Below are 25040 nucleotides of genomic sequence, written 5' to 3'. Positions count from 1 at the left end.
GAGGCCGTAAAGTCTAATGTTTGAAAGCATGGATTTGAGATTCAGGTAACGTAGGTTCTAATCCCAGCTCTACCAATTACCAACTTGTTTTCTCAGGCAAGTTATGTAACCTCTCTGTGGTTTAATTTCATCTTCTGTAAAGTGGGGATAATAGTAGTACCTACCTTGTGTAGTTGTCAGAAGTATGAAATTAGTTAATACATGTAAAACGCTTAAAACATTATCTGACATACAATAAACACTCAGTAAATGTTAGCCATCATCATCATTCCTGTGCTTAGACCTGCATGTTGAACTTCTGATCAGATATCTTCACTTAGATGTCTTACAGGCCCCTGAAGTTCAACATTTTGAAAACAGAACTACTCAAGTTGTCATCTCCCACTCCCCTCCAAACTGCTTTTTGTATTCCCTATCTTTGTAAATGGGACCACTGTCTACCCAGATGCCTAAGTCAGAAACAAGGGAGGCATCCTTGGGTACTTGCCTTACCTCATTCTCATCATACTGCATCACTTCTGTGTGCTTACTACTGTCCAATTCTATGTCTGTGTCTTTAGTCCCACTGCCTCTACTTTAGTTCATCTCACCATCATCTCTTATCTCAAAGGATGCAGCAACAACCTAATTAGTATTCACGTTGTCCTGCCTCCAGTATAGCACTGTTCCAGGTGCCTTCAGGCCTGCCTAGTGAAATTTTCTTATAATATTAATATAAGAAGCCAAAAATATTTACTATTTACTATAGGGGCTTTTGCAAAAATTTGCCAACCCCTGGTCTAGGCAAAGAAAAAAAGAAGAATCTGAATATATCAGTGTGGTTTGGAGAAAAGATGACTTATTTTTTGGGTGTAAAATCCCAGGATTTAGTGATTTATTAAATGAGTACAGGTGAGAGAAAGGACTGTGTCATCCATGACTCCCAGGTGTCATCAGATGTAGGGACCATGGATTGGGATGTAAATTTGGGAGCATCATCAAGTAAATAGAGCTTTAACTCTTTAAAAGTGTTAATGAATAAAATCACAGACTTAGACCAAAGAGGACAGCTAAAGACAGAGCCCTGGGATCAGGGAAGGAGATCAAGAAGAAGTAATCAAAAAGCAGCAGGAGAACTAAGATTGGCTAATGCTGTGGAAGCCAGTGGATGGGAAAAGCATCAGAGATGGTAGAAATAGTTATTATTTTAAAGCACTGTGGAGAAATTAAGTAAGATAAGTAGTGAAAAGTCCTCATTAAATTTCATAACTAAGATGAGTGAAGGCTTCAGTGAGAATGTTTTCCACTTTGGGATTTGTCACTGTTTACAAAATTGTTGTCTGTCATTGAAATACCATCTTTAAATTTTGCCTGAAGTATTTTAATAATTCTTTTAAAAATTGCAAATTTCTTTTTGGTCCCTCAGTGTTAGAACAGCACAGTAGAAAGTGCTATGCTTATGGGAACACTGCTTGGCAAGGCTTAAAAAAAAAAGTAAAATGTGTGAACAGTCAATTAAATCACTTTGTCTTTCCTACTCTTCTTTCAGTTGAGTTCTGATTACATGGTCTTATCAGATAATATATTATTAACCTTCCCACTATTGGAAAAGTTAATTTTGTTATGCTCAGCAGGTGGCTAATTTTTTCTTTCTATAGCACATAAGGAAGAAGTGCTTGACTATTTCCCAAAATCTCATCATCCATTTATTTTTTTTATTCATCCAGTAGCTACTGAAATTTTTTCTTTAATGGAGACAAACAGAAGAGTATGTCGGTTTTTAGTATGTCTTCGCAAGAATGTCTGCTATCCCCACTTGTATTCAGTATTGTACTGGAGGTTTTAACTAATGTAATATGGCCAGAAAAAGAAAAAAAAATGCATATAGCTTTAGAAAGGAGTAAATAACGCTGTCTTGATTGTCATTAACAGATGACATGATTATCTATGTAGAAAACCGTATGGTATCCTCAAGAATGCTACTAGAACTGATGAGTAACTTTTAGCATGGTTTCAGGGTTTAAGATCAATATTCAAAAATCTATTATATATATTAGCAAGAAACAAATTGAGATTTAAAAAGCAATATAATTTAAACTAGCATCAAAAATACTAAGTACTTAGGGATAAATATGACAAAAGATATGAAAGACTTGTATAATACACTGTACAAGTTATGTATACTGCAAAACATTAATGAGAGAAATTAAAGGAGACCTAAATAAATGAAGACATATACTGTATTTATGGATTAGAAAACTGAATACTGTTAAATTGTCAGTTCTTTCTAAAGCTATAGATTCAATTCAATCCCAATCAAAATTTCAACAAGGTTTTTTCCGTAGAAATTCAATTAAAATGAAAGAATCTAAAATAGCCAAAACAACTTTGGAAAAGAAGAACAAAGTTGGAGGACCAACACTACCTGCTTTCAATGCTTATTCTAAAGCTACAGTACTCAAGACAGTGAGGTATTGGCATGAAGATAGACAAAGAGATCAATGGAGCAGAATTAAGAATCCAGAAATAGATTCACGTATTTATGGATAACTGATTTTTTACAAAAGTGCAAAGTCAGGTCAGTGGAAAAAGGATAGTCTGTTCAACAAACAATATTGGACCAATTGGATATCCATATGCCAAAACAAAAAATGAACTTTGATCTATATCTTGTATCACATAAATGGATCAAGGACCTAAATGTAAAACAAAACTTTTTAAACTTCTAGAAGAAAGTATAGGTGAAAAAGCTTTGTGTGACCTTGAGTAAAGCAAATATTTCTTAGATACAACACCAAAAGCACAATCCATAAAAGAAATTGAACTTTATTAAAATTAAAAACTTCTGCTCTTTTAAAGATAGCTAAGAGAATGAAAAGATCAACCACACAACCACAGCCTGAGAGAAAATCTTCGTAAATAAAACATTTATCTGATAAAGGACTTATCTTTAGAATATATAAAGAAATCTGAAAACTTAATAATAAGGAAACAATTTAGAAATGGACAAAAGATTTGGGCAAAATACTTCACCAAAGAAAATATACAGATGGTAAATAAGCAAATGAAAAGATGTTCAGCACAATTAGTTATTAGGAAAGTACCAATGAAACCAAAATGAGATATTACATTCCTATTAGAATGGCTAAAATTTAAAAGACTGTGTATCAAATGTTGGTGAGAATGTGGAAGAACTGGAACTCCCAAATAGTGCTGATCAGAACGTTAAATAGTATAGAAAGTTTGGAACACAATTTAGCAGCTTGTTTAAAGAGTTAAACATACACCTACTGTGTGATCCAGCCATTCCACTCAGAGATATTTACCCAAAACAAATGAAAGCATATCCATTGCCTGTACACAAATGCTCATAGCAGTTTTATTTGTTATAGCCCCAAATTAGAAGCAACCCATATGCTCATCACTGAGAGGATTGGTAACCAAACTGTGGTATATCCATGCAGTAGAATACTACTCAGCAATAAAAAAAGAATGAACCGTTGATACATGCAACAGCACAAATGAATCTCAACATATTTACGCTGAATAAAAGAAGCGTGTACATAACAGATGAGTGTCCATACTATGTAATTCCCTTCATATAAAATTCTAGGGAATACAAACTAATGTATAATTTTTCTACAGAAAGTAGAGCAGTGGTTACCTGTGGACAGGGAGGAGGGGCGGGAGGGAGGAGTTACAGAGGACCTTGAGAACCTGTAGGAGTGATGGGTATGTTCATTTTCTTTCTTTTTTTGTTGTTTTTGCTGTTGTTGTCGTTGGCTGCGCCGCGTGGCTTGCGGGGTCTCAGTTCCCCAAGCAGGGGTTGAACCCAGGCCACGGCAGTGAAAGCCCAGAATCCGAACCACTAGGCCACCGGGGAGCTCCCAGTGTTCATTTTCTTGATAGTGATGACGGTATCATGGGTGTATACGTAATGTCACAACTAAACAAATTTTATCCTTTAAATATGTGCAGTTTATTGTAAGTCGGGTATATCTTAATAAAACGTGTTTTTTTTTCTTTATTTTTAAAATGCATGAGATGTCACTGCACTGCCACCAGAATGGCTAAAGTTTAAAAAACTGACAATACCAGATATTACCAATGATGTGGAGTAACTGGAATTCTCCTACAGTATAAGTCACAATGTGAATTTGTGCAACCACTTTGAAAAAAGTTATGACAGTTTCTTATAAACTCAATATATACCTAGTCTGTGACTGAGCAGTTCCAATACTAGGTATTTACCCAAGTGAAATGAAATATATGAGCATAAAAAGACTTCTACAGGAATGTTCACTGCAGCATTAATCATAGCAGCCAGTGACTGCCAGCCAAGGTGTCCATCAATAGGATTATGAATAATTAAACTCTGCTGTATACTTGTAATGGAATATTTCTTGGCAATAAAAGAGAACATAGATACTACTGATATACACAGCAGCATGAAGGAATCTTAAAAACGTTATGCTGAGTGAAGGAAGCCTTACGTAAAAGAGTCATACTGTATAATTCCACTTATATGAGATTCTAGAGCAGGCAAAACTAATGCATGGGGCTTCCCTGGTGGCGCAGTGGTTGAGAATCTGCCTGCTAATGCAGGGGACACGGGTTCGAGCCCTGGTCTGGGAAGATCCCACATGCCACGGAGCAGCTGGGCCCGTGAGCCACAGCTACTGAGCTTGCGCGTCTGGAGCCTGTGCCCCGCAACGGGAGGGGCCGCGATAGTGAAAGGCCCGCGCACCGCGATGAAGAGCGGTCCCCGCACCGCAATGAAGAGTGGCCCCCGCTTGCCGCAACTGGAGAAAGCCCTCGCACGAACCGAAGACTCAACACAGCCAAAAAAATAAAATAAATAAATAAATAAAGTAGCTATAAAATTAAAAAAAAAAAAAAAAAAAAAAAAAACTAATGCATGGTAGAAAAAAAATCAAAACAGTGTTTGCCTCTGGGAAGAGGGGCATGAGGGAACTTTCTGGGGTGATGAAAATGTTTTGTATCTCAGTAGGAGTTTTGCTAATACAAGTGTGTACATTTATCTAACCAGCAAAAGTACACTTAAAATCTGTGTATTTCATGGGATGTAAATTTTATAGCAAACTGAACAAACACTGAACTCTAGTTAAAGATATGAATGCTGTATTTGGGGAACGTTTACTGATGTCTGCAGTTTACTTTGAGATGCAGCAAAAAAGTAAGATGGGTTAATAGATGCATAGAGGAACGGATAGATGTGTGATGAAGAAAACTTAAGGAAAATGTTAATGATCATCTGAGTGATTTCTATACCAGTGTTCCCTGTAAAATTCTTTCAACTTTAGTGAATGCTGGAACATTTTCATAATTTTTTTAATGGAAAAACAACTTTTTTTACTTTTGTCACAAATTCAGACTTATCCGAAGAGTGTTCCTCTGTACCAGACTTACGAGAATACATAGCCACTGTTTGCTAAGATCTGACTTTTAACCCCTCCTTCCCCACACAAGAGAGTCAGTGAATAGCTATCTTTCCCCCACTGCGACACCAATGGATAGACATTACCAGAAATTTCAGTGTTAGAGCCACTAGCTTTGGTTGTCACACCATTGGAATTGCTTCAGGTAGAAGTCAGTGCGAATGGCAGGTAGGCAGAGGCTGAAGAGCAGATGTATAAAGTGAAAGCCATTATGTTACCTTTCCATAATATTTTGGGATGGAGAAAATGATGGAGGATTGAGAAAATAAAACCCATGTGTAATGAAATCCGCCATTATTTTATACTAAGTCGAAAACTGTAAATGGAGTGGTTGTAATTATAAAATAATGAGATGAAATCAAGGGATAATAAAACAATAGAATCACTGTTCTGATTTCCATACTTCTCAGATCTTTTCCAGGGCACTCCACCCAATGTGATAAGTTGACTGCTCATATAAATCACTACTCTTTTTCTTTCTTGAAGTTCACTAATAGAACATGAACTAATAGTATTTAAACCCACTGTTGATTCTGGCTCTAGTAGATGACCTAAGTGCATACATGTGTGAACAATCTTTTCCTAGTTTATGTTGTCTTGTGATCCCATGTTCTTGGCCGTGCATTTGTGAATAATTGGATGAAAGAATTTCTAGCATTCACAGAATATCATAGCAGCCTTTTTTTCAAATTTTTAATTTTCTTCAGTTTTTTAAAATAGTAGATACTGAGTAGAGCAAGTTTACCTAAATAAATATATATCTATGACTTATGTTGTAAATAATTGAAAATTAAAAGCTGAGCTTATATAAAAATAAAATGAAAATAACTCAAGACAATGCTCTTGGGTCTCCCTGAACGGAAAACTTTTAACTGGGTTTCCACTTCTGTCTACTTTGAGTAATTTTCTCTTGCTCATGCCTAAAGAATGTAAAGGAGGTAATGGGAGAAAATGCAACAGAGAAATGTGTTTGTCTTTCAAAGAGTGTGTGCCTAAGATCACTGCCCATTCTTCCCCAACCCAGTCTTCTCTTTGAATTTACCACCACCAGCTCACCGTGTCAGTACATGCAGCATAGTCAAGGGTCCTTTCATAGAACTGTGTAACTAAGAGGGACTTTAAAAATCATTGAAGTCCAACTTGCTCGTTTTGTAGATGAAGAGACTGAGGCCCAGATTGAAGTACCACTTGTTTTTGTAGAATGAAGGAATATTTGACCATTCCTAAATAGTACTAAAGTAATAAGTCCAGAAGTATTTGTTAATTCTCTCAACACATGTTGAATTGCTTACTTTTCATGTTGAGCATTAGTTAGACCCTATAAATCCCTATAAATATAGTATTGAAGAAGAGAATCCCTACACGGGGGAATTTAGTCTATTGAGAGAATCAGCTACTACCACACAGAGTGTCAGTTATATAGTAATATGAGTAAACACGGCGTTGTTAGAACGCTTAGAGGGAAGATGCTTCTCCAGCTTTGGCTGGAGTGTAGGTACTCAGTGAAAGCTTCCTCACAGAGGTGAGTTCTGACCTGAACTCTGAAGGACAATTCTTAGCCAGGCAAAGAATTGAGGAAAAAGGTTTCAGGACTAAACGAGCAGCATGTAAAAAGGTCCTGAGGTAAGAGACAGTGGAACACAGATACCCTGTGTAGTCCCTTCTAGTCCCGTAATTTTATACCTTTTTCCACGTAGCACAGCTCCTTGCCTGTGATAGGTATTCATGTGTTTCTTTGGGCCATTCATTGCATTTAGTACTTTTTGCCTTAGGAAGTTGTTGTTATTATGCTTATAAGCTGGCTCCTTTTCTAGAGTCTAAGCCCCCATTAGAGGAATGGCCAGGTCACTGTTACCCTGTATCACCTACAGCTGTGCCCAATGCTTAGCACATAGTAGATTCCCAGTAGATGTGTAACTCCTGGCACAGTGTATCTCCTGACACATCCGCAAGGTTCTTCTCCGTTCTGACTCTACAATCTTTATTTTCTTAAACTCTTCCTAGAATCTCTAAGATCTTCATGGTCTCTCCGTAGCTCTTACTAGTTTATCAGCTAACTGGTTGTAGAGCTCCTAATCTAGTTTCCAGAAGTTTGTATCAATTAGGTATAAAACAGCCTGTGCATTGAAAACAAAAAAAAAACTGATGTAAAACACTGGGGATTGGAGTGTAATTAAGTGACAATCTAATCTGATTTAGATTAACTCACTTGGTTCTAGAAACGCTGAGTGCCTCCCCGCCCCCTCCACTACCCTCCAAATAAGCTTGGTAAGATGAGAGGATACAGAGGGTAATGTTAGTATCTGAGGCCTTATACCAGTCATTGGTCGTATAGCCGAAATAGAATAGTGACCCAGGCCATGAAACTCGGTATGAAATAGGCTTTATCTTCATTCATTCATTCTTTTTCAAATACTTGAGAATGCATGGTCTGTCTGTACCTTCTAAAACTTTAGACCATTCTATGATTGTCTGCCAAGTACTAGGGAAATTATAGAAGTGAATATAAGAAACTACTTATATTCCTATGAAGTAAGATAAATGCTGTAAATGAGATTTAAACATAAGGTTATGTGAATTCAGTAGAGGGGGTAATCTGTTTGGAGCTGTAAGGGAGAAATAATGGTAGAGATGAGTCTCTACCGAGTCTTGGAAATTTGGATAAGATTCTGATAGAGGTAAGTGTAATGTTGTCTCTGTTATTCCATGCCTTTTCTCATAAGTAGGTATGAAGACAGTATGTTGTATTAGGGACCAGGAATATGTGAAAGGTTTGGAGCAACCACTGAAAAACATGATAGGGTGTCAAAGAGAAATTTACAAAATGATTGGCAGGTGCCCAAAGTGGCATGTACTGTATTTATAATGTACCCAGTTATATACTGGAATGTACTATGCCAGTGCACTGAGAATTCATATGCATATGTTACCTTCTTTAAATAAAATGAGGATAGCAGTAACACTGTACCTACCTCATAGAACTGTTGGTATAAGCTGTTGGTAAACATGACTAATTATGATTGTCAGTTTGGATAGATGAACAAGAATTTGTAAATTCTAGCTATTGCCTAGCTCATGCCAGTATTGTTTGCTATCAAGAATTCTCTCTTTTTTTGGAACCAACACATTTTGCAGACTAGCTTTTATAGAAAGATTGCAATATCGTGAAGTGAAATGAGCAAAGGTGACTCCACGTCTGCAGAAGATTCACTTTGACTGAGAAAGAGACTGCGTGCCAAGTGTCAACTGAAAAATAAATGTCTCAAAACTTGGCAGAAATTTTCAGTCTCATTTGAAGTAATGAAAAGAGCTTATGAGATTTGGAGATGTTAACCATTTTCAAAGTACCAGTGAATCAGTTCTTCCATCCAATAATGCAGTGGTTTTGACCACAGCCCACAGTAAGAAGCATATTATATTACATCCCGACACATGACATGCACTGGAGCACATAGACACGTAACAGAAACTGAAGCTTCATGAGACAAAGCTCATCTTACTACATTCCCTAGTCATTGTTGCTCTAGCATGTTTCTTTTTGTTGTTTTTAATACCGTTCACAATCCACTAAACTGATTGCATAATCCCCTGATGTACTACAACCTGCATTTTGAAAAACACTGCTTATTACAAGATTTTTTTGATATCAATTTCAATTTTGAAATAGTTTTTACCTAGCGTAAATTTTCAAAATCATGTGTGTATTTCCAATTCAGGCCACTGGCTTAAATTATTTTTTTTCTTCTATTAATCAGGTATCAACATGGTTTTTTACCACCTTTTCTGTCTCAGGACTGAAGGACAAAATCCACCATGTGGACAGCCTCCACCAGCTGTTTTCTGCCATCTCGCCAGAACAGATCGACTTTCCTCCTTTTGTCCTTGAATATGATGCCAGGGTAAGAAGTACCAGGAATTCTCCCTTACCTGCTGTATTATCTTAACTATTTTATAGTGCAGGTGCATCTGAGCACGTCATCTTTTCATTGTGAGATGATAATAATGCAATTAATGTCTTTTAATAAACTTGATAGTATCGTTTGACATTCTTTTCCTGTGGTAACTTTAGGAAAATGCTTGGTTCTAAGGGGGGCGCCTTTCCCCCAGTAAACTTTTCAATGGGAAATATTTCTGCTGTAGGTTTATAGCCAATCCTTGCTTGTGCTGTCAGTTTTCCACCACCTTTGAGACACACCTCTCCCTAATTTTGTTAAGACTGAATGGCTTTTCATCTACATAAATACAGCCAGAAGAATCTGTTGGTGTCCGACATTTTCAGCGTTAATTGTAAGCCAGGTCGCCTATCCTAGTCTTTACACTATGAGAAGTTTCATTTTGCTAAAAGTTTGTATAAGTGACAACCAATACATTATTCCTTACAGATACATTTATGAATCTATTAAACACTAAGAAGGGACTACTCTAGAATTTCATCAAAGCTCTATTCCATTGTACTTATTCACGCTATCACTTTAGTAGTTAAAAACAGAGAGAAGTAAGTAACACGCTTGGCCAAAAGGTTATCAATTGACTTATTTAATTATTGCTGATTGCATATTTTTATGCATGAATCAGAGAATATATTTGCAGGTTATATTAAGCTTAAAATGAATTACTCTTCCTTAATTATTGTACAACATATGTATAGTAAAGTAAATATCCTACAAGACATTTTCTTTCTAATGTTTCTACAACTTCAGTTATGATTTCTGTTACCCTTTATGTGAAAAGCAAAGTATTTAATGTGTTCTAATGGTTAACAAAATGTCATGTTTTGCTTTTGCACAAAGAGGATTTGTAATTGGAGTCGCTGGATCATAAATACAAGGATTGTTGAATATATGGAGGCAGAAAAAAGAGCATCCGGTTTTATTTCTTGCAGATTGCTAGAGCAGAAAATGGCCTTATTATTTTTTGAACTATATATCACTCTTCTTAGTATTTAAAAAAAAATGGATAGCTGGAAATGTGGAAGGCACTGAAAGACATTTTGATACCAAAAACTTGGAATGATGATTCAAAGCTAATGTCTAGATTTATCATTTATTTTCTGGTGTAGAAATATATAAGTTAGGATGTACTGGTTAGGAAACCCAAAAGACCAGTTTTTAAGCCAACACGTTTTCTATATACTTAACGGCCTACAAAGCAAAGGCTTTCATTAAATATCAACACCACACTCAAGCTTGGTTTTGTTTTTTTGTTCTGTGTGTATGTGTTTTTAGTGTTTTTTTTTAGTATTTTGTATATCAAATACAGGCCTAATTAATAATGTGATTAATCAAAATGAAATAAAATAACCTACAATCTAACACTTAGGTCACTGGATCACCTTTCTGTACCTGTTTTAGAGCTTTCTAAAACTGAGATATCAGGCCATCTATATATAAAGGCCAAAGAGAGGAATAAAAAGAGGGAAGAAACAGAAGAAGGTGTCAGGAGATGATGTGGAAAGGGCAGGCAGAGGGCAGATCCCTAGATACACTGCAGCTTTGCACATTATGCTGCGGTACTTTGGCTCTTTCGTAGTTGGTGGGGAGTGTTGAGCAAGGGAGAACTGCCATTGTTTTCCTGTTTAGAAAGATGGCTAAAGAAACAGTGCAGAGAGGGAACAGACAAGGGTGAAACTGTAGGCAAGGAGACAGATAAGAGGCTGTCAGAGAAAGCCAGAGGAGAAATGAGACTAGAGCCAGGCAGTGGTAGTGGTAATGGCAAGGGTTTGAAGATCTTAGAGATAGTTAGAAGTAGACGTTTTAGGGAATAGAATCCACAGCATTATGGTGACTGAGCAGCCAGCCATTGGGAGGAATGAAGGAGGAAAGAAGCCTGAGGTGACTAACAAAGTTTCTGCTTTGGGAGACTTGGAGAATGGTGTCGCCACCATCCCAGAGAGGCAATTTGGAGGAAGAGCACTGGGGGGGGCTTGGAGAAAACAGACAGGTGGTCTGTTCAGTTTGTGACACACTAGGTTTGAGGTGCCCCACGGGACACTGAGGTGAAAGGCTAGAATGTGGTTGACTAGTACCTTGTAAAGAAAAGTTTTCCTTTGCTAGAAAGAATTAAAAATACGATTAGAGAAAAGGAAACGAGTGTAGAGTCGGTCAGTTTTATTATCGTATTCAAGTGTGCTTTGCCCATAGTAGGTCCTTTACTTGGTGAAGGTATGATGTGGTTGGTTGCTGGCATTGAGCTTCTATTTTTCTGGGTCTTATGTGACTTAGTGACATAAATTTTATAGGATTAAAAGGAACCTTTGACGGTAATTAGAAGGTAATTTTTATCTATCTAGATCAAAATGGTACTGAGACCATTTCAGAAAGGGAGCTAGTCAGCATTCTTATAGTCAAAGAAGAGAGTGTAGAGATTTACCTGGTAACAATTCTTCAAAGTTCTGTGATTGTTTCTAGAAATAGAGAAAGTATTCGATTGCTCGGCAGTCTCTTCCACAGTGTGAGACTAATATAAAAGCTTTATTTCATAGCATTAAGAATTAGATTTTCCCTTCTTACTTTATCACAATTTAATGTAGATACAGGAAGCCTAGAAAAATACCGTAGTGGAATGGAATGGAGAAATCTTAAAGATGGATCGTGAACCATTTCTTTTCAGTTGAACTTCAGGATAGATTTCTCTCTTCAGGCATGTTTCTTAAGCATAGCTTCTATGCATATTGAGGATACTGGAGTGATTAGTATAACAGATCCTGGTAGGAAATTCTAAAATACAAAAAAAAATTTTTCATTAATTTTTGTCAAGTATCCTAAAATGTAGCCAATCTTTGGATTTGTTTCTACTGAATTTTTTTTTAACCTGATCAGATTTATAATCAGAAAGTTAAAAAAAGAAAAAAAAGAAAAAAGAAGAAGAAAGTAAGTTTTCCTAGATATTCTCTTGTTTTCCTGGTTATGGTCCCAGGATCAATTTCTCCTCCAGAGCATCTGCTCTGAAGAATGGCAGAGCTTTTGATTCACTTAGTCACTCAAATAACATTTAACTGCCTATTACGTTCAAGACTGGATGGATTTAATGCTCCATAACTATAATGTAAATATACCCTAAAGCAACGCTGTTTTCATCCTACCTTTCATTCTCCATATCTAACTATTATCTTACATTCATATTAAACATTTTTTGTTTATGGTTTACTGAAAAACAAGTTACTTGTCAAAGAAATACTTTCCTAAGTAACAAGAAATGAATCTTAAGTCTCATAAATGTAATTTAGGGTCTATCTACCATAAAGCTAACTGTCTTGACTTTTATAAGATAAAGTTAGCCAAAATAAGGTCAAAAAATTTCCTTACACTGATTTATTGCTTTCTACATTTGACATTAAAGTTCTAGCATTCAATTCTCCACCTTGATCTTGAACGCCCTAAAAACTGTCATTGTTAAAAGCCTCGCCACGCAGGCATGTCATGGAGAAGACTCATTTCTGCCAACACAGTTGTAATTATTAAATTCCTTGATGATGATTTTTGTTTCATAACTCAAAGATTGGGCACACAGCAAGACAACACAGCCTAACAAAAAATTCACTTTGTTATAAAGCAGAAACTAACACACCATTGTAAAGCAATTATACTCCAATAAAGATGTTTAAAAAATAATAATAATAATAATCTGGGCTTTAGATTTGGATAGACATGGATTTAAAATTCAGGCTCTCCTGGTTGCCGGCTTGGTGACCTAAGGTGAGTTATGCCATCTGTGTGATCCTTAGTTTCCTGTTCTGTAAAATGAGGATGTTACCTACTTCGTGGCATTATGTTGTGAGGATATAAAAGGATAATGAAAGAAAAGTGCTGATTAAGTGTCTGGCATATAGAATGTTCAATAAATGGTGATATTTTTAAATATCATCATCCTGATTACCTCTGCCTACATTATACCAACTCTGACTGACTCCAGTGGAACTGCTCTGTTGGCTTGAGGGCCTGCTCACGGCCAGGCATGTGCTAGACATTTTCCATACGTTAGATCATTGGCTCTAAATCCCTTTCTTTTACATTCCCAATTACACTGATCTTATTATTTAATGTTCTTGTCTTTTTTTCTTTCTGCAGGAAAATGGGCCTTATTATACATCTTATCCCCCATCACCAGATTTGTGATCTGCTATCTTTCAGTGCTGCTGGTTTCTAAGGACACCACTTTCTCCAGAGATCACTACCTATTGAAGTGATATTCATTTTTGCTGTACAGCTCCAGAGAGCCTTTTGTCCCCACCTCTCTGGTATTTTTTTATTGACTGTATATTTTCTGGCACACAAGCAATCTGAAAATGGTAGGCCATTCTGAACTGTGCACTTATTTTAAATTTGTATATTTGTATCAAATGAAAATGTTCACTTTTCGAGGGTTGTTAATAGAAATTGGGGAGCAACTTTTGAGTATCTTCAGTCTCCTGAAAGGACACTGGATTCTCCATTAGACAAGCCACAATATTGTTCACATCATCTCTTTAACATTGCACGCTTTCTTTGTGTACTCAAGTGTTTCTCAAAATATATGGAACCAATGTATGCTGAATGGATGCCTTGTTTGCTTCAGACCCTGGCATTACGTTTTATACAGATAATTCAGTTATGATAAAAGAGAATTGTCTGGGATCAAGGATGTAGAAATGTATCTGATCAAAAACGTCAAAATCGTTAGCAAAATATAGGTCTTAGAATTTTACCACACCAGTTAAGACCGAGACTTAAGGACTAAAGTTCCTTAGATGGTATGATTTAAGATTGTCACTGTTCTGGTCTCAACAGTGGGGGAAAACAAGAAGACTGTTTCTTCAGCCTTTTTCCTATCATCATAGATGGTTTGGTCTCCTTATTCAACAGGACTGCACATATTAGTACTCTTAAGTGGAAGGCGTCTCCTAAGACGCCATCAGTGAGTGTTAGAGAGAGTGCCGCTTTCCCAGAGTCATGAATGATTTTGTTTGGCTCTTAGGTCTGCTTTCTCTAAGGACATTTCCTAGCAGTGTGTCTTGAGTTGCCTACATCAAAATGAAGGAAGTGTGTTGCAGTGAACAAAATTCCAGACCACTTTTGCAACTCAGGCTCTATTTGTGCCTTAGCTTGAATAAAAATTAGAATTATGCTACCTACCTCACAGAGGTATCATAAGGATAACATTTAGAAAGGGCTTTTGACATCTTTGGATGAAGAATGCTAGGAGAGTTTGTGTGGTGGGGTGTCTTTAGTTAGTTTTTAAATGATAGCAAGTATCCTTGAGGGAGTGCGACAAGGCACTCCTCTTGTCTTTGGCACCTTTTGAGTGATTTCCGTTTTCTTGGGACAACAGCTGTTAGTGCAAAATGCCAACCCTTAGGACCTTCTTCCTACTTTGTCCAGAATGTCTTCTGTCCTACTCCTCTTTCAGTGCTACACTTTAACAAGAGACATATGTTAGCCGTTTTAAACACTACTTCTTGAATTAAGGTCAAACCATTATCATTTCCATCAGGGTTTCTTCATATTCCTTTTGATTCCTACATTCACTCCCCATCTCTCTCACCCCATCATGTACACTGGCAGTTCGGAGAAGAAAAAGTAGAACTCTTCTGTTCTAATGTGCTCAGGATTGGTGCTTCCAAGGGTCCCACTCCCCTATGTCCAAATTAATTCTTCAGTGGAGATAAAAGAAACATATTTCTTCATTTATTCCAGAGAACCCCCCCGCCCATAGTTGTTGCAACCCCATCCTCTATTTTCCCATATAAGCAAGAAGGGGCTTTACATTTCTCAGATAAGCAGTCTTATCTTTTGCATGTAATGGACACATTTGCTTTGTGCCAGAAATCAAAACCACTTGTTCCTTACATATACTTACTTGTTAAGGACTTCCTGTTATGTTCCCTAGGTCATCAGGTCTAGACAGCCAGTCAAATGTCTGGTATTAAGCTTCATCTCAGACAGTACTCCTTTCATCCCTTGAGCCTTGACCTTTAGAAATCTGAAAAATTAGCTTCATCTTCTCCAGTATATATGAGGTGTCGTTTCACTAGGAGCAGTTGTAGAAATATGCCATCTTTTCTCTGTTAAAGCTGGACTTGGCTACCTCACATTGGCATCTGGCCTGAATCATTTTCTCTATAGATAATAGAGGGTGCAAGCTACTTTACTATTTGAAAGGGAGCAAATTTTACAATTTCTTATAGGCAATAATTTTGAAAGAATGTCCCTTTGGTATATTCGCAGCAGTATATTAATGATTAGTAACACAAGCAAGAATGTTCAATTGCTGTCCTAGGGTATAAAGGTGGTATGGGACTATGTACATATCAATTGCATTTTATAATTTAATGGTGACTAAAGATAAGGTTGCTCTGCTCAGTGAAACTGAATTTGGTATGGGACCAAGTTCATGCTTTTATAGCTGTCTGAAGTGTTATGTAATGAAGGTCTTTCAACGTACTAAGTCGTAGGAGGGGAACATAGTGACCTTGATATTGAAATGATAAAGTAATGTTCACTATATATCTGCCTTTGTCAGAAGGTTGGATAGCCTGGGTAACACATGCCACCTTCAAGGACACATTAGAGGGAGGATAAAGGGGTGGAGATGACCACTAGCATCTGATGTTAATTCAGAGCACCCTCAAGTCCTTAATTTAGTTAGACTTTGGTCATGCCAAATGCTAGTTGAATTGAGGAAGAAACTACTTACAAAATATTAATTTAATTCATTAATTAGTTCTTGCAAGGCATAATGTGAATTATAAAACAAGTATGTTTCTTGCTTCAGCATATATTTGGATTCTTAATTAATCTATATTTATTTCATTATTTCTTGATAGCAAAAATGACCTCTTGAAAAAAACTCAGTATTTATTAGACTCTTAAACCTTAGAGACCAAGTGGTTCATATTTTAAAGATCTTCTTTTCTTTAATATATATCTTATTTCATCAGCTGGTGCTCTATTATATTTATTTTTTGCAAAGTAATCCATCTGCAGTAGTTTGAGACTAATTAACAGGATTTTTGGTAGCATAAATGGATGTAGATTTTTGATCAAATATCTGAAGTTTAAAATGATTAAAATATCTCCTATTTCTAGAGAGAGATGAGTGTAATCACTGTATTAGAAAAATGTGGCTTGCCTATTTCTGCCTGTCTTCTGTTTGCCTAGATATTGTTTAATAAATTCAAACTGTAGGTAATGGTTTAATCTTTTCTTTGCAGCAGTTCATAGGAAAGCAAGAAAATGTAGTTAGAAGCTAAAACTCACTCTTTGTGTTTCCCCTGGTACATTGTGTATGTATGTATATAGAGTTTAAATTGCTTAATATATGAACAGAAATGATTGGCATTTGAAGTACTGGAAAGAGAAGAATTGTATGGTTCTAGGAACAGGGATTGACTGTAATAAGGACCGAAAGGACTGCAAGATAGCATGTAGACCTCTAATATTGGAGTTAGCCAGTGAGGTTCAGATTGTGGTTCTCTTAAGTTATGGTCACCATAATCAACATGCACTAGAGTGTTTCACCTGTACTGGCGCTAATATACTTCACGCTATGGGATGGACTCTTGGTTTGCTATTTCCTGAGACCATGAAGGGTAGAGGAGGGTTCTACCTGTAATCTAAATCGTATCATAAACCCAGAGATTATAAGGATTGCCTAGTAGGTCTAACCATATATACGTATATGTATACATATTTACATACATGTTTATGTTTACACACAGTAATCTGCTTTGCTTTTCATTCTTTGGATGTGGTTTAAATGGCCCATAAGTAGAGAACATAAAACAATAAATAGCCTAGTTTAAGCTTTGATTCTACCAAAATCACCCTTGAACAGATGATATCAAGGTCATTTTAAATATTAGTGGCTCTCTTGGATATTAGTTGTTAACTTTGTTTTCTATGCTTCCAAGAACAGTATCTTTGAATCTTTTTAAGTAAATACAACATGACTTAAATGTTTAGGGCCTCTGAGTTCAAGAAGAAAAGCAGAGATATTCTCTAGGTGAATCACACTGACAAAATCGTAAGTGGTGAATGTGATCTACTATTTTTGTTGAACATTTAACACTATACATTTTGTATACACAATCATATTTTTGTTTGGTAATGTGTTTTGTTAGTATAAGCACACAATCATCATAAACTGAGCCAAGACTTTGTCAAACCAGATGTTGTGGACCAAAATATTTAAATAAGAGCTTAACATATGTAAATGATTTTAATTGCTATTGGGCAAAGGAGACCTAACAAAGTTTTGCAATTGGGCAAAAGAGACCTAACAAAGTTTTGATTGATGTGCTCTTAAAACTTGTTTATTCAAAATTCAGAAAGTTTTTATGAATATTTTGCACTTAAAAATATACTTTGTTCTTTCTGAATTAGAAGTTAGATCCCTTTTAAAGAGAGTCCCACCCTATACACATACAGCCATTAAGAACCGGTTAGTAAAATGGTAATGTTTATATTGAACCCCAGGATAGAACAGTCTTTTTTAGCCATTTACACCCAGCATTTCTCTAACCACCAAAATTAGCCTACAGAGCAGTTCAAAATGCAGTGAATTTTGTCAACCATCTCTATGGAGACCTAGACTAGGGCTTCTCAAACTTTAATGTGCATATATTAAATCAGCTGGGAATATGTTCAAATGCAGATTCTGATACAGTAGGTCGGGGTGGAGCCTGGGACTCTCAGTTTCTTTCTTTTTTTTTTTTTTTTTTTTGTTGGGGGGCCATGCCACAAGGCATGCGGGACCTTAGTTCCCTGACCAGGGATCGAACCCACGCCCCCTGCATTGGAAGCGTGGAGTCTTAACCACTGGACCTCCAGGGAAGTCCCCAATTCTCCGTTTCTAACAAGCTCTTAGGTAATATCAATACTCTTGGTTCCAAGACCACACTTAGAGTAAAAGAGCCTAAGACCATATTTAGCTTCCATATTTTCCTTGTTTCCAGTAAAGCAGACAGAACTATCAGTGTAATTCCTTCTGTGGGCCAAGCACTCACACATTCCTCATCTCATTTAATCCTCTTACAAATCCTGTGAGGTAGGTGGTGATAGAGGTTAAGTGCTGCTGAAGCCCAAACACACAAGCAGCGCAGTATAGACCAGTGTTTCTCAAACTTGAATAATGCACATCCCCTTTTAATATGGAAAAATTCTCTTAGCTCCTCAGGTTTTGTTTATTATAATGTTACCTAACTACATATGAACATAAAGCTACATGTAAATGCCTTATGCTTATAGCTCTCGCACAACTATAAAACCAAAAGAAGTTTACAGATCAGACACAAGCAAAACTATAAAACTAATACAGTTTAGAATAACAGTAACTAAGTACGATGGATCATGATGTTTTGCCAAAATGAAGCAGTAACATGATTACGGTACTGAGTACTGTAATACAGGCTCTTCTGTGTTTAGCATGCACCTACTACCATGTGCTATGTGGTAACTCAGTTCTCCCACTCTTTCTCTCTGTTCAAACTATTACTTACATTTGTTTAGCATGTAGTGATGTTATTTGGTCTTCATCTAGCTTGAATGCATCATTTCCCTTATATTAAGTTATTCTCTGTTCTCCATAAGCTTTCCACAACTAAAGCAGAACCCGGCTTTAACTTTCAAGTAAAGACAAATGCAGACCTAGTCACTGAAACATTCTGGCAATATTTGGTTTTAAGGTAGTTATCCAGATAATTCAGAACATGAATATTAATTTTTTAGAATTTTCATCAACATGAAAAATGTCTAATTCTCATAGTAAACTCATGGATCTCCCATCCCACAAACACATACACAGGCTCTTAATTCCCCTTTCTCCTTCTCTCTCTCTCTCTCCCTCCCAACAAGGATTTTTCATGGTGTTTAACAGCATTGGTCCTTTGGCTTCTGACACACCTGGGTTCAGGCATGTTTCTCAACATTTTCTGAACCTCACTGTTTTCAGGTGTTATTCAGGGATAATAATACTCATTGAATAATTAAGAGAAATAAATGCAGTCATGTTAGTAAAGCATGCATAGTAAGTGTTTATAAATGGTAGCTACCATAGCTTTGATTAGAAATAATAATAACTACCATTTGAGGACTTACTATGTGCCTTCAACTTTGCTAAACTCTTTATATATGTTATCTTATATATTGAGTTATAGGACGGGTTCAAATCCAAGTCTGACTCCAAAGCTCATGCCCTTATAAAAAGTAATCTAATATAGAACATCAACTTAAGTTCCTTATTTAAAAAGTTATTTAATGTTAAATTGTATTTTCTCAAAATTTTTGTTATAAAATTAATGATGTTTCCCTGGAGGGGAAATGACTAAGGTTCCTTTTAACGATTGTGTGATGTGCTGATATAATCAAATTGACACAGAATAAATGTAGATTTCTTTTAAAGGCTATCATGCTAGGTTGTGGTCCAGTGAAGAGATACTAGGACCATTAGGCTCCACTTGTGCATTATTGTTCTCTTGCACATTTAAGATCTATAACTAATGGTAGCATGAGATTCTCACTGAATCTCAATATAGCTTTTTTGCAGAAAAATGATTTTCCCCCCACCAGTATTATCCTGATATTCCTTGATAGTCTGAGAAATAATATGCGAACATCTTAATTTTCACCTGTGAAACATATTTTTAAAAATTGTTCTAACTGTCCTTTAAAATAGTTTCTAGAAGTGTATCATTTCCTAGTTTTCTGTTAAAAAAAATCTGGACTTTTGAAAAATGAACATGCATACCTGTTGGCTGGGTTTTTTAAATTTTTATTTATTGTTTAGCTTTTTTCTAATTAGGTGTTGGGAGAAAATACCAGGAGGGAGTTGTAAGAGGAACTCATTTATTAACGAAGATAGTATGTAGCAAATTTAAATTCTTTCCCTACTTACTAAAACATTTGCAGAAATTATTAGAGTAGTGGAGACACATGAAATGTGAGGCTGTCATTGAATTTTATTAAAATCTGTTGTAAAAATACTTCCCTTTATGCCATCTTATGTAGAAGCATGATAATAATCTACGTTGTGGAAATTATTGATTCTTTTTCCACTCCAGCCTCTTTCTGCCATCAGCAATAAATTTATTTATTTTATTTATTTATTTTTGGCTGCGTTGGGTCTTTGTTGCTGCACGTGGGCTTTCTCTAGTTGCGGTGAGCGGGGGCTACTCTTCATTTTAGTGCACGGGCTTCTCATTGCGGTGGCTTCTCGTTGCAGAGCACGAGCTCTAGGTGTGCGGGCTTCAGTAGTTGTGGCTCGCAGGCTCTAGAGTGCAGGCTCAGTAGTTGTGGCGCACGGGCTTAGTTGCTCCGCGGCATTGGGGATCTTCCCGGACCAGGGCTCGAACCCATGTCCCCTGCATTGGCAAGCAGATTCTTAACTACTGTGCCACCAGGGAAGCCCCAGCAAGATCTTTTAAGTTCAATGAATGCATGCCTCTCCATACATGTGAGTTATCAAGATAAAAGATATGTTTTCTGTGTTATTCACTGCCTATCCCATATCACAGCGTAAGAAAATTTTTCTGGCTTCACATAATAGATACGGCTCAGTTCTACCTGATTTTCTCCATTGTAGCAGTCTGTTATTTGATTTGGGTTGTGAGCCCTACTTCAGTTCAAGTTATTTTTCTCTTTCTCTTATTCATTTTAAGACTGGTTAACTTTTCTTTTATTATTTGGATATAATGCCCTCTGATATTTTGGTTCTTTAAAATCCAAATTTATTCTTTATAAGTAGGTATATAAAGAATTTGACTGTTTAATTATGTCTTCTAGTTCAGACGTGTCTGGCATTTTCATTTTGAAATGCTAATTATGAATTATAACATTGTTTTTTTAAAATAAGGTGGGTTATGTTTTCTATGAATTGTATTTCTTATAATAAAGTAGGTGTTAAAATTTATTATGAAAGGGGGCATTGGTTCTCCAACAGTGGAGAACCACTGAACCCTGTCATTTTACTGATGAAGAAATGGAGGCCCAGGCAGGTTAAGGCAGCTTGGACTCATAGCCAGATCATGGGAATTGTAGGTACTTTGAGGATGACCTTGCCATCTGTAGCTAGAGCCCTTTGGTTTAATTATGTTTGCACAGTTGCTTGACTTTCACATTCCCTCTTATGTCCTCCAAAGTAGGGTTTATTTTTTTCATCATTTATTTTTTATTTGTGTTGCACTTAGCTTAGCCAAGTTCCACGGGAGGACCAAGTTCGGGAATTAACAGCAGAGGTTATCAGTCATCATCAGGGACTGTGAAAACATTTGGGGGTGGGAGGTAAATGTTCATTTGAAGTTATAGGTGTGAGGTTTTAGTTTTTTACCCAACCATCCGTTCACTCCCATTCACTCCCATTCACTATCCACCTCTTGAATAAAAATTCCTCCTTCCAGCAAAGTTGAACAAGAAAGCAGCATTTGAAACCACCTCTTTGGAAATCAAATAACACTGAGGACATGCTGATCCGAATATGATGATCTTACGCCACCTGGAAAACTGCACAGACTTTGGCATTGCTACCCTATCAAGTGCCAAAAGCATGCCAAAATAAGCTCTACATTAAAATTGTGGAGGCTCTTGCAGGAGAAAATAAAGTCTTATCTATGAACCCATTTTCTGACATTTAGTTTTATAGCATAGAAATTCTCTCCTTTATTTGTTCCTGAATCAATGAGCAAGACCACAATACAGAGAAATACTATACTTCTTCCGCTCACTTAGTAAATAGTTACTAAGGATCTATACGTTAAAGCAGTGCTAGCTGCTGTAACAGATACACTGAACATGCATAATGGCTTAAACACAATAGAAATTTAATTCTCACATGAAGCCTGAACAGATATTACTGGTGGGCAAGCACTCGTCTCCAAGTCCTGGTTCAGAGACGGCTCCATCATCTTCAACATGTGAAGGATACACGCTTTTCCACTTCAAGCTGGCAGATGGGAAAGAACCCGGAGGACTTGCCCACAAGATTTTTTTATGCCAGACCTGGAGGTGACACATATCACTTCCATTCATATTCCACTATTTAGAACTCAGTCATCGGCTACACCTGACTGCAAGGTCAGGAGGTAGGGAATGTAGACTAACTGTGGGCCCAGGAAGAGAAGGATAGGAATTTGGTGCCCAGCTTTTGGCAATAATCCAGGCAGTCTACTACATGCTAGATGGGTGGGAATGGGCGGGGGCGGGGGGGGGGGAGGAGGGAGGCTCACGAGGGAGGGGATATATGTATACATATAGCTGATTAACTTCGTTGTACAGCAGAAACTAACACAACTTTGTAAAGCAACTATACTCCTATTTAAAAATATATATATATATATGTATATTCCAGCCAAATAGAAGTAAATTACTCTGTAATGAAAGAAATGCTCCACTAGAGATATGTCAAATGTTAGAGAAGGGCATTGGCACGTGATCACGGCTTTGCCTGGAACAAAATCCCATGGCATAGCTTAGAACATATCTGTAAACTGAAGCTCCTAGTATCCAGAACCTCTATCACCAAATGTGCATATGCTCTAGAGCAGACAGAATGGGGGACACCCAGATGCCCTTTACTGAATCTTGTACTAATACCTTACTACTTCAAGTCTGTGGATCAAGAGTATTGACCTGTTAGAAATGCAGACTCTCAGGCCTCACCCCAGAACTATGGAATCAGACTGTACATTTTATCAAGGTTCCCCCAGGTGATTGGGATCTACGTTAATTTTGAGAGTCACTGTTGTAATCCTGGCTCTGGCACTTACTAGTGTGACTTTAGCCAGATTGCTCGATCTCTCTGCCCTTTCACTTCTTGGATATCGGGGTAGTCTCTAGAGATAATGTACACAAATGTTAAATAACACCTGACAGCAAGCATTGGCTATTTTCTTACGCTAAGTATTTTTTTAAATAAAGGAGACACAGCTCTTTGAACTGGAATTATTTGAACTCATCCTCTTTCAACCCTTATTTATGTCACACTAAGGACTTAAGCCCTTTGAAATGATGAAAGGGTTTCTTATTCATATGGTTTAGTGTTCCTTAGAAATGAGTAAGCACAGAAAAAAATAAACATTTCCAGAGTCAGCAAATGGTGTTTGGCCTAGTGAGTCCTAATATAGACAGCAGCCATGATTTCAATCAATGAATTATCAAGGTATAAACTTTAAAAGTATACACAGAAATGATCTACTAATATGCCAAACCTTGAGAGATACTAAATTCCTAAGGGACTTTAGTCATAACATTTATAGTAACCTTAGATTAATTGAAATAGGAAACACCAGTATTTGTATATCAAATAATTTTGTTCAACCAGAAAATAACTTGGTTTTCAACCTTTTGGAAATGTGTTTCGGTAGTATAATCTTTGTGCCTCATTTAGTAAGTATAATATATGCACATTAAAGTTAATTTTTGCTTATGTAATGATTTAGAAAGCATATCTAGATCTTTCATGTCTTGGGTTTATCTTTTTAATACTGTTTCTCTTAATCCTATATGGTTAGCATAGAAAGTTATCAGAGATAGGGCTGAATATGTACCGCCATAAGAATACAATCTGGGACTTAAAAGCATCTTTAAAGTCAGTTCCTAATATCAGCTTATTTGACTTTTTCCTCTTTCTCTTAAAGTAAATTACAGTTTTAAAATTCCAGTTTAATTAAGGTATGTTTACTGATGTTATGGGTGGTTTACTTTAGCTCATCAAATTCTTCAAAATTGGAAAATAAATTGAAAGACTTTAGTTATTATGGCTTTCACTCAAGGAAAGGAGCAAGCCAAGAACCACTCGCATTTTTTCAAATAGGAATATCTAAGTCTAAATTTGTATATGCCTCTCTACATTTAGACCTGGATTTCCAATTCATAGAGAAATCAGCCTTAACATTTGACAAGTGAAGTCCAAAATGCTGCATGTTGTTTTCTTTGTACAGCACTTAGTACAGGCCAGAACTAAGAGCTGCTAACACTTTCTTGTTGAATCCATCTTGTTGGTGTGCTGTCTTAGCAAATCCAATTTTGAACCTCACCTAACCTGCATTGGAGTTGCACAAGAAGCAGGGAAAAGGCAAAAATCCCATTTTTTAGTCACAGTAGTGAAGTGACACAGTGTAAGACCACTCTGCATCTAGGGTTTTTTAATTTGTTTTATTTTTATGTTTATGATTTATTGTAACGTGTACCAAAATCAAATTATAATATAATACAATCCTACATTATATTCTTTTTGAATATATAAAGACTTCTATTTCTATTCTAATCTTATGGAGTATATCCTTTTTTGGTATGTTTATTTTCTCTTTCCTTTTTTTAGCAGCTTTAATGAGATATAATTCACGTATCATAAAATTCAAGTATTTAAAGTGTACAGTTCAGTGGTTTTTAGTACATTCAGAGTTGCGCAACCATCACCATTATCTACTTTTAGAACATCTTCAACATCCTAACAGGAAACCCCATACCCATTCACTGTCATTCCCCCTTCCCAGTCTCCTCCAGCCTCCCTCCTGTGTCTGGGTCTTAACTGCAGTGTGTTCTCCAAGACACTTCATGTTGCACTCAGTGGTAGAACAGTGTCTCAACAGATATTCATTGAATAAATTAATACCCACAGAAGCCACCAGCCAGG

At 36.6% G+C, this 25040-nt stretch overlaps 1 protein-coding gene across 2 annotated transcripts in view; it reads left to right on the top strand.

Annotated features, from left to right (window-relative positions):
- GDAP2 (ganglioside induced differentiation associated protein 2) overlaps positions 1-20517 on the top strand; it is a 79784-nt gene extending 59267 nt beyond the window's left edge. For both annotated transcript variants that reach the window (XM_007169312.2, XM_057553328.1), the window contains exons 13-14: positions 9194-9337; positions 13505-20517. In XM_007169312.2, coding sequence (XP_007169374.1) covers positions 9194-9337; positions 13505-13552 — 192 coding nt within the window. In that variant the 3' untranslated portion in view covers positions 13553-20517. The remainder of the gene's footprint in view (positions 1-9193; positions 9338-13504) is intronic.
- The last annotated feature ends 4523 nt before the right edge of the window (positions 20518-25040 follow it).

This window comes from Balaenoptera acutorostrata, chromosome 1 (genome assembly GCF_949987535.1).
Source record: "Balaenoptera acutorostrata chromosome 1, mBalAcu1.1, whole genome shotgun sequence".
Taxonomy (NCBI): Eukaryota; Metazoa; Chordata; class Mammalia; order Artiodactyla; family Balaenopteridae; genus Balaenoptera; species Balaenoptera acutorostrata.
Note: the sequence above shows the minus strand (reverse complement) of the source record. Positions and strands in the feature narration are given on the sequence as shown.